The sequence below is a fragment of the Grampus griseus genome, assembly GCF_964374135.1.
Source record: "Grampus griseus genome assembly, chromosome: 4".
NCBI classification, from domain to species: domain Eukaryota; kingdom Metazoa; phylum Chordata; class Mammalia; order Artiodactyla; family Delphinidae; genus Grampus; species Grampus griseus.
In genome coordinates, this window is record NC_138997.1 from 39,644,108 (window position 1) to 39,654,871 (window position 10,764).

Genomic DNA, 10,764 nt, shown 5'->3' on the forward strand with positions numbered 1-10,764 from the left:
TTTTAAGCCCCGACTAGAGCACACATCCCTTATGCTTGTGGAGGCATGAGGAGGAGAGGAAAGAAAGGAGATGTGTGTTTTGCCACTGACTGAACACGGCGGGGGAGGAAGTGTCCATAAAAGCTTAGGGGTGATTCCACTTATTTCGCATTTTAGTGCTGCTGGCCACCAGCAATCCTTTCTTCAGACCTCACATGGAAATGCGGGTGGGGAGGCGGTGGGTGGAAGTGGGAAGGGCGGGTTTGGATCCCACAGGACGGAGAATAAGTCTATAAGTGTGGGCATTTGTCAACTCTGCTTTGTAGATGTTGTCCTACCCTGATAGGGACTCCTATAGCATATTAATAGTCTTCTAGGATTTGTTATCATGCAGAAGTGTGAGAACATGTGAAGTGAAGGATAGTCTCTACTTCATCTGAATGCCTTATTGATAATACTACTTTTCTGGCTTCCTGTCAATTCCTCCCACACGGAGGAATAAATCAGAATAGTGTATAGTTAAAACCGAGTTATTTTGTTTTCCAAATCTGAAGAAAGCTTGGCCTCACTCTGTTCCAGGTGGCTGGATAAATTGGGCCTGTCAGCCAGAATGGGCATAGAAGTGGTGATGAGGCAAGTGTTCTTTGGAGCTGGAAACTACCATTTAGTGGATGAAAATTTTGAACCTTTGCCTGTAAGTGACCATTGTTTTCCTATTATCGTGAGTAGGTTAGAGTATACTAAGGGCCCCCTGTATTAAACTTTTATAAATAGTCAATTCTCTCAATAAATTCAATGCTCTTAATAAGTAGCCAAACCATAGACAGATGAATTAGAAGAAACCTTAGAGATCACTCATTCTAACCTTTTTGTGTCTCAAGAAATTGAGACCCAGAAATAATGTTTTTAATGTGGGTTATTTGGAGCATGTTGTGGGATTTTTTTAAAAAGGAGTAATTTGAAATTTTTTGACTTCAATTTTATAAGATAAACTTGAATCAAATGTTTTGCCAAGTAAATCAAAGTTAAAATTGCCTGTAGTATCCAAAGTTTCAAAATTTTTTGTCATGAAATCATAATTTATTTAACTTAAAATAAGCTAGTACCATGTATTTGTTTAAAAATATCACCATACGATTGGCTATTTTGTTAATAATCTTCAAGATATTTATGAGTAAAGTCTCATTTCCACCCTACCTCCAACTACATCTGGTACTAAATCAGGAAATACAGCCTTTCTATCTAAAAAGCCACCTGGAAGATATATATATCTAAAAGTTGGGATAGCATAGGTATAGCCTGAGAAGTATGACCTTGATTTTTATAGTCTAAAATAGCATTTGAGAATATCTATTTTCTAAGAATAATTCCTAAGGGAATTGCTTGAAATTGTAGGAAAGCTAAGAAAGTCTGCAAAAAGCACATGCCAAAATATAAGCTAGGCTTTTGTGGTTTGTAGATAGATTTCCCCCCAAAATTGCTTTTAGTCTATAGTGGTCCAAATTCATGGAGCACACTGTTCATAACCTAAAAAAATTTTTTAGCAAAATGTCTTTGCACAAAATGGAATCTATCTTCCCCAAGCATATTATGAGTAATTTATAAAATGAGTTAAACCAAACGTGATCATTTCATTAGACAAATATCCAAAATCTACTACTGGCCCCTTCTTAAATGGACATTGAACAAGGAAGAGAAATAAACAGTTTCTTCACAATTTGCTTTGAGTCCAATGCCTAGAAATTAGCCAGCTTATCCTGTCACTCTTTGTAAGTAGTACCAGCTATTTATGATGTTATCTAAAGCTTCTCAGCCAAACATAAACTTTTGGCTTAAGAATTCTTTGTATATGTGCTAAATATACTTCCTCCTCAAGGTGCACAAGTCAGCTAGAAAAACTTGCAAGAGTAAATGGTACCTTTGACATCTGCAGAATCCCAGGGAATTCGCAAAACAGTCCTGGAAGTTGGCAAGGAAGGTATCTTAGATCCATTTTTCAAATGAGGAAGTTCAAATTGAGATGAACTTGTGTGATTTGCTAGAGGTCACACAGCTGTCTCATTGTTACTCTAAAGAATCCTGTACAAATCCTGGCTCTGAGCCTGCTTCCTTTCTACCCCAAGTCATGGAACCATGCTACGTCTCCTTTGAAAACATTTAATTGATTCTCTTCTTGTCTCCAGTAAGAATTTTGAAGTTGAGCAGAGAAACAAAAGCTGTTTGCCTGTTGAGTCTACCTTACCCAAGCTCAAGAAGGAAGGGTTGGGGTATATATATATTGAGTGGATTTAAAAAAAAACAAAACTTTTTATTATGAAAATTTTCAAAGTAGAGAGAAAAGTATATGAAGCCCTAATGTTGTTTAATCCATAATTGTACCCACTCGTTACCTCCCACCTACTGGATTACTTCTAAGCAAATCTCAGGTATACCACTTTATCCATAAGTATTTCAGTATGTATCTCCTTTGTAAAAATATAACAAAATATAATTATCATACTTTAAAATATGAACAATAATTTCTCAGTATCATTAAATATTTAATCAGTGTTTCACATTTTCCTTATTGTCACAAATGGTTTTTTTTTGGTTTTTTTGTTTCTTATTAGTCATCCATTTTATACACATCAGTGTATACCTGTCAATCCCAATCTCCCAATTCATCACACCACCACCCCACCCCCCAGTCACAGAAGTTTTTAATTGTTGGTTTATTCACATCAGAACCCAAACAAGGTCCATATATTGTATTTATTATATCTCTTAAGTCTGTTAATCTTTAAGTTCTCTCTCCCTCTCTTTTTTTTGTCCCTTGGAATTTATTAAGAAACCAGGTAATGTTATATAGTGTTTCCCACATTATGGATTTTGCTAAATTTATTTCTGTGGTATCATTTAGCATGTTCCTCTGTCCCCTGTATTTCCTGTAAACTGGTAGCTAGACCCAGAGGCTTGATTTTTATGGGGTTTTTTGTTTTGCAAGAATTCTTCATAGGTGGTAGTGTGTGCTTCCATCAAGAGACACATAATGTCTGATTGTCTCTTTTCTTGACCTTGATAGCTAGTGATGGTCACTGCCTAATGCACTGCCTTATTGGGCAGGGGTTGGGGGTTTATAAGGTTTCAGAGGAAATTGTTTTAGTCTCTTAAACAGAAGTTTTATTTTTAAAACTTGGCTTTGTGTGTGTGTGTGTGTGTGTGTGTGTGTGTATGTGAGTGTGTGTGTCTATATCTAAAAGTTTTGCTTTGAGCTTTGAATTCTTGGATGATTGACAACAAAGAATATTTAGACTGTCTCTGAGCAATGAGTTACATCCTTGAGATTTATCTCCTAGCACTCTGAATTGTGGAAGTGTAGTCGTCCAGTGATAGAAAGCAGCAAACAAGATATTGCCCTCAGATTCGTGGTGGTAATGCAGACCAAAAGATGAATCCTTTTAAAATAGCTCTAGGATAACAGTCACACTCTTTGTAGGATAACTATTTTCTTGACACTGTTTTTGTTAAAGAGTAAGTAAAGATTTATTTTTGTCCCTCTCCTCCCCAATCACTACAACTAGGATTATTGGCTCTCTCTTCTGTTCAAGAAACTGGTGGGCACCAATGTGTTAATGGCAAGTGTGAAAGGTTCAGACAGAAACAAACTTCGAGTATACCTTCATTGCACAAACATCAACCAGTAAGTGTGTAAGATGCCCTTTACCAATCAACAAGTTTTAATTAGTAAGCACACAACTTCCTACTCTAACACACTGTTGTCTTCTATCTATACAGTGGGTCTAAGGTGTGTCATTGTTCTTCATTTCTTTTCATTCTCATAGTGATATGGTGCCAGAGTCTAGCTAAAAAAATGAAAAAAAAAAAAAAAAGGTTAAACATAGGCATTTGCAGTCCAGCAAAGATTTGTACAATGATTTAATTATCACAATCCATAATGAAACTATATCCTGAATTTAAATAAATAATGATACAAATGAAGCACATAAAACCAATTTTGTATGAATGATTAATCAATTGAATGGCTATGAATGAATAAAATATGAATATGAACTCATATGAATGAATAATTACATGAATATACTTATCCCTTTGCATCATATCTGATTAATAAAGAAGAATAATTAAAATGACACCAATAACAACAATAACACTCATGTTTTCAAAAGTTTCAACCCAGTTTCTGGAGTTGAGAGGCCATAGAGACTTTTGTAGTCCAGTACTCTGGCCTTAGGTAGGAAAAATGTTCCTAAGTCTGAGATTTTTCTCTTTTTAGTTTCAGTCTGTCTTTCCTAATAGAATAATATTAAAATGCTAATTCTAGCTACAAAAGCTACATACTGTTTCCAGTTTCAGTGAGTGGAAACTCTGTTTCTGGGTAGTGAGCCCCATTAGGAATAAGTGGGGGAATGGTTTAGGTGGAAAAATTCTGAAAAGTGTCAGTAGATTTAATTTTCTTATTTGTTTCAGTCTTTTCATAAGGTTAGGAAAAGCCTGGGTTTATATGGTTTATATTAGGAATTCACATGAACCCTGAAAATTTCCATTTTACCATTTAACTTCCCTATGTTTGAATGCATATGGGCTGACTGGCTTCCTCACAACGCAGCCTAGCAAAGCAGCAAAGATCTCAAAGTGCTAAAGCCCAGAAAATGGCAGTGTGAACAGCAATATTTTTATCATGTTTTCAAAATAGGACCACATTAGTAGCCTAATATTATCATAAATGGAAGGATACAAAGAGGGCCCATCATCACTATAGATACTAATACTTAGTATTGTCCATGACTATATTTTTAATCAACTATTCAATTGCTTAAATTAGATAAATATTTTTATTGAGTTAATCCATTTGCTTTTAGCCCAAGGTATAAAGAAGGAGATATAACTCTGTATGCCTTAAACCTCCATAATGTCACCAAGCGCTTGCAGTTACCACATCACTTATTTGACAAGCAAGTGGACAAATACCTCATAAAACCTTCAGGACCCAATGGCTTATTTTCCAAGTGAGTAATTTTCTTGGTTCATTTCAAGCTTTCACCAAAAGTGAATTTTATTGGTGTTTGTCAGAATACCATGTGTTGATAGGGAGCAAAAAAAAAAAAAAAGTCAACTATTTCAAGTTCTAACAATTCTTAATATTCAGGAAGTTACATATGAATACATGCTAATACAAGTGTGATTCATTCAGAGAGTCCAAAGCGGAAGAATGGGACCACAAACTAGCAGTTATCTCAGGGAAATGTTTTCATTTCAGAGCAACTTGATATATCAAGATCCACTCAATGCATTTAGATTATTTGCTCCAAAAAGACATAATTCTTGGTAACACAGTCACTAAAACAAAAATACCTATATGTAATTGCTATATAAAGGCATAGGAGTTGTTGTAAAATATTATATGGTGCGAGCTGGGTGTGAGTCTCTTATGGTATCAGAGTAGTGTTTTTATTGGTTAGAGTAAGAAAAAAGTGGTCAGAAATGTGCCTTTTAGGTGAATTATTTAAAGTTGGTTCTAATACATTTTAGTTATAAAAGCCTGTCATTGACTATGTCTTACAAAAGCCTGTAATCCAACAGAATACCCAAGAATGACCGTAAGCCTTTAAGAGTTAGGCACACAAACATTGTAAGATTTCTGTCTAATATGTATTGGAAGGAGACTTCCCCCATGGTCCAGTGGTTAAGACTCCATGCTCCCAAATCAGGGGGTACGGGTTCAATCCCTAGTCAGGGAACTAAAAATCCCACAAGCTGTGCGGTGCAGCCAAAAAAATTAATTAATTAAAATAAAAATGCATTGTGTGTTGGAAGGGGCTCTTTCCATCATGGCTATTCTCACATTAAAGCATAAAAAATTGAGATTACAAAATTCTTACTACCTCCTCGCATCTTTGCAAATGCTCTATGAGTGATGTTTTCAGTGACAGCCTCAGAACCTGAAAAAGTACCATAAACATGCTTTCTCCAAAGTCCTATCCCCCATAGACAAGCATTATTAACACTGGGTACCATTACTTTTTTTCCCTATCCTTTATTTTACTATAACTGTAATCATACAACCTCTAATAGGAAAAAGTGAAGGGGAACCCACAAGTTTCCCAAAGTATCTTTCCATATATAGCCTTTGTAGTCTTCTAAATGAGCTGCATGTTTTTTTTTTTTTTTGGCGTTACGCGGGCCTCTCGCTGTTGTGGCCTCTCCTGTTGCAGAGCACAGGCTCCAGACGCGCAGGCTTAGCAGCCATGGCTCACAGGCCTAGCTGCTCCGCGGCATGTGGGATCTTCCCGGACCGGGGCACGAACCCATGTCCCCTGCATTGGCAGGCGGACTCTCAACCACTGCGCCACCAGGGAAGCCCCACTGCATGTTTTATAAAATGCCATGGTTTACTTATTTTCCTACTGTTTAAACCTTTTTTTTTTCCCTATTGTAAATAATGTATATTTGGATAACAGATACTTTTCTCTATTTGGGTTTTGACCCTTTTTGAAGTGGCTATTTTTTGCATATTTCTGTCTGAGGCTGATAAGAGAAAAGCTTTTCTGAAGTCGTTGAATAATAATTGCAGAATTAGAAGTGTTTTAAGAGATCATTTTAGATGGGTATCTAAGGCCATTCAGCTCTGTTTGATTCCTCCTCTGTTGGATCTCGCAGCCTCTGCTGGCGACTGCTCTCTGTGGCAAGGATAAAGTGAGCCTCTAAGCCTTTCATCTGCTGCTCTTAGTTCTATTCTCTAGAACGGAGGATGGAAACTATACCTCATGCCTGTGGACAAGTGGGTTTAGAGGATTTTTTTTTTCTCTTTTTCTGCTAGGGGAGGTTGGCATACATTCTGTGTTAATTTTTATTTTTAATTAGTTGTCAATGTTGTAAAAATTGACAACTACTAAAGTATCTGGATTTCTAGCTTTTCTTTGAAAATAGGTGCTCTGGCAGCTCTGGGATGTTTTCCCAATTCGATGGAGTTGAACTGGGGTTGTTTACTTTAGACAGGTCGTTCATCTTTCTGTGCTCCTTAGTCCCTACGTGACCCTGCTGTGTCTTAAACCTGTCCTACTGCACTGGCACACGTAACTTCCTTGGCCCTTGAGGACATTTGAGTTTGCTACTGTTAATCTGGAACAATGCTGAATACCTCCTTTTCTCCAGAATAACTCTCAAATATTTGAAGGACAATTGGACTGTCTTCTCTCCAGGCTAAATATGCCCAATTTCTTCAATGATTCTTCTCTTTGCTATATTTACCAGACCCTGTTGCATTCTTATCACATGTTTCATGCTTTATACTTGGAAAATTGGTGAAATTGTGCATAATGTTTTATTACCCTAAGTTCTCTTTGATGAGTATATATTACTTATATTTTTCCCTCTTTAAAATGTTGCAAAAGCATCGCAGATAAGTTTAATGAGTGCACAGTCTGCACACTTGCTCACGCTAATGACCTCAGAGGGTTAAATAATAATCACCTTTAAAAAATTATTTTTTACTTGAATAACTTGTATAGTTCCCATAGAAGGCCCTGCATAGTAAGTTTTTAATAAATATTTAAAGTGAATATATGTTAACATAAAAACAGTATTTTATAGTTATCTCAGATAAATTTTGCCCAGCATCGCCAATTTTGCCAAATCTGTTGCTTGCTAATTCCTTCTAGCTCTATTTATCTGAAACGTGACAAGCATGTCTTCTATTTCTTGTCATCATGTTACTGACTTAAAAATATAAAACAAGATACTACCCTCAAAAAAAGCCCTACCCTCATTGCCCAGCCTGATGAGGAAATATTCTGCGCGCTTTAAGCTTACACTCAGTATATTGATAGCATCCTTTAGCTATATTTATAGGTGATTAAACAGTATAGCCAGATGGATTATCTTGCCCATGCTTCATCATCTTAACCCAGAGCAGTATTAATTTACAATGATCAGACTTACCTTTAAACTCTGTGGCCTCTCCTAAAGCATTTCTGAGACTTTTTTGTGTACCCTTGTAATGGTCTTCAATTTCATGCAGAAGAGGTCTTACTACCACCATCTAGAGGTGTTTTCAAGGCCTATTTTTGTCTGTGGTTTCCTGATGGTGGTCATGGCGTTTCCTCCCACACCCCATCCAGGAACTGCTGTGATATAGGTGCTAAGATAAAGCTTGGGTGCATGTGGGCTGAGTGTAACAGCTATGCAGGCTTATTAGCCTCCAGCACAGCCATAGTTATCTTATCACATCTTTAGGCACAGAGCCCAGAGCTGGGCATTTAACCAAGGTTAAATGGAAACCAGTTTTTCTGCTGACTGATACTTAGGATAGAGTGTGAGAGATCTTTAAAAATGAAAACTTTAGGGGCTTCCCTGGTGGTGCAGTGGTTGAGAGTCCGCCTTCCGATGCAGGGGACACGGGTTCGTGCCCCGGTCCGGGAAGATCCCACATGCCGCGGAGCGGCTGGGCCCGTGAGCCATGGCCGCTGAGCCTGCGCGTCCGGAGCCTGTGCTCCGCAACGGGAGAGGCCACAAGAGTGAGAGGCCTGCGTACCACAAAAAAAAAAAAAAAAGGAAAAGAAAACTTTATAATAATGTTAAATTGGAAACAATCAAATGTCTAACATTAGACAATTAAGTAAATAAACTAATATGCTCATACAACTGAATCTTGTGCAGCCATTAAAATGATGTAGTGGATGAATGTTTAATGGTGTGAACAAATGTTAGGATGTGTTACAGGAAAAAGAATCAACTTTTAAGAGACTATATACTGTATGCTCATTTTTGTCTAAATGAAAACATGTATGTACATACATACATAGAAAAGAGATGAATAAATATACATCAAAATCTTAAAAATGGTTATGATGAGTTAACAGGTTGCTTTTGTTATATTTATCTGAATAATAATGATGATGATAGATAATACTTTTACAGTGCTTACTATATACAAGGTACTGTTACATGTATTATATACATGACATAGATAAACTGACAGTAATCTAAATTTTCAACAATAAAAAACTTTTTTCATATATAAAAATTTCATAATGTAAAAAGCATTTAAGAAAAAGATAATAGAGATAAAAGCATCATTTGGAATTATGGAAGTAACTATCAGCAGAACTAAAAGCAGACTAAAGCTTTTCTTCATAAGCTCTTGTTTATATGAGATTTATTGCTGTAAGCATGTACTAATTTGACTTAAATAATAATAAATATGCATAAGAAATAATACTTGTCCTTAATTTTTTTTCCATTTTTTGACTCAGTTTTGATTTTAAATTCCAACGGTGAGATGCAAAGAAAACATAATTTTTTTGGAATCTGTGGTTTAGCTAAACAAAATCATTTTTGCTTCACCACAGCAATATACATTCTACCAAAATAGCTTAACAATTTAAGAAAATGAATGCATACCTCCTGGGAAAAGGGGAGTAAGAGGGTTTATGGACATAGTTATAAATGGGAAATTGACTGTCATTTTGTATGTTAAATTCATGAAATTCACACTCCATTCTATATATTTGCTTTATATAAAAATGTTTTCAGTTTCTTACCATCCAAAAAAATGCTGCAGATCCAGAAGTATGTCATCTTCGTTCTTTTTATAACTCCATCATCTTGCCTAGTATGGGTTACATGTGTTCCATTTTCTGTAAAGGGCCAGATAGTAAATATTTGGGGCTTTGCAGGCCATATGGTTTCTGTCACAACTGCTCAACTCTACCAGTGCAGCTTAAAGACCATCTAGGTCAAATATTTAACTGACATAGTGTTCAAATACAAATTATATAATATAAACTGCCACAGAAAAATTTTTTGGTCTTAAAAAGATCTCATGACTTTTATAGAGTAGGTGGAAGACACACAACTTGGCTAACTTGGACGTATCTTTCCCCTTTGCAGATCTGTCCAGCTCAATGGTCAAACTCTGAAGATGGTGGATGACCAAACCCTGCCAGCTTTGACAGAAAAACCTCTCCGCCCAGGAAGTTCACTGGGCCTGCCAGCTCTCTCATATGGATTTTTTGTGATAAGAAATGCCAAAGTTGCTGCTTGCATCTGAAAATGAAAGACATATACTAGCCCAGAGACTGAATTTTTCAAGTGCATTGATAAGAGGAAAGCAAAACTCAGGCTCTAGGAAGGCAAGCAGATGAACTGGTGACTGCTTTAGGGCCACTAGGACACTCTCAGCGCTAGCTTAGCACAGTATTTTGTTCTAAGTAGACCACTGTTAATAGTAATACCTAGTTCCAAACACTATGTTTGTATTCTGCATGTACTATTTTTATTGAAGATTATTAAAAATGTATATAAATGCTCCCAATACAGCCAGGGGGCAAGTAAGTGAAGGATATATTATTAGTTTTAAGAAAGTGTTTAGTTGTTTTTATTTAAAAAAAAAAAACAGTTATTAGAAGATTGTCAGATTCTTTCCTCCATATGCTTTCCTCCCATAGGGCTGCTGTCAGAAAAAGTTTACTACCACAACCTTCAAATCATCTATAAAAGAGAGACAATCTTTTTGCAGCTTAACAGAGAGCTAAATTCAGCTGCTGCTTCACTTCCCTCTGTTCTGTTTGTCTCTGTCAGCAATACTGTGTGAGAGGACAGATGGTTAGATGTGATAGCACAAAAAAAAAAAAAAACGATTAATGGCAATTTGGAGGGAAGGGATTATGTAAACTTCAAATGAATTAAAAACTGACTGTAAGTGAAATTGATTTACCAAGAGGAGAAAATTAATTCAATACATTGTAAGCATCTGTTAATGTTTACCTTTAATCTACCTTAAATTCT

At 36.3% G+C, this 10,764-nt stretch overlaps 1 protein-coding gene across 3 annotated transcripts in view; it reads left to right on the forward strand.

The window, feature by feature from the left end:
* HPSE (heparanase) overlaps window positions 1-10,027 on the forward strand; it is a gene marked incomplete at both ends in the record, with an annotated part of 32,487 nt that extends 22,460 nt beyond the window's left edge. For 2 of the 3 annotated variants that reach the window (XM_082653585.1, XM_082653583.1), the window contains 4 exons: window positions 559-673; window positions 3,540-3,658; window positions 4,839-4,985; window positions 9,868-10,027. In XM_082653585.1, coding sequence (XP_082509711.1) covers window positions 559-673; window positions 3,540-3,658; window positions 4,839-4,985; window positions 9,868-10,027 — 541 coding nt within the window. The remainder of the gene's footprint in view (window positions 1-558; window positions 674-3,539; window positions 3,659-4,838; window positions 4,986-9,867) is intronic. The other variant, XM_082653584.1, reaches the window with a different exon arrangement.
* Window positions 10,028-10,764: the final 737 nt, after the last annotated feature.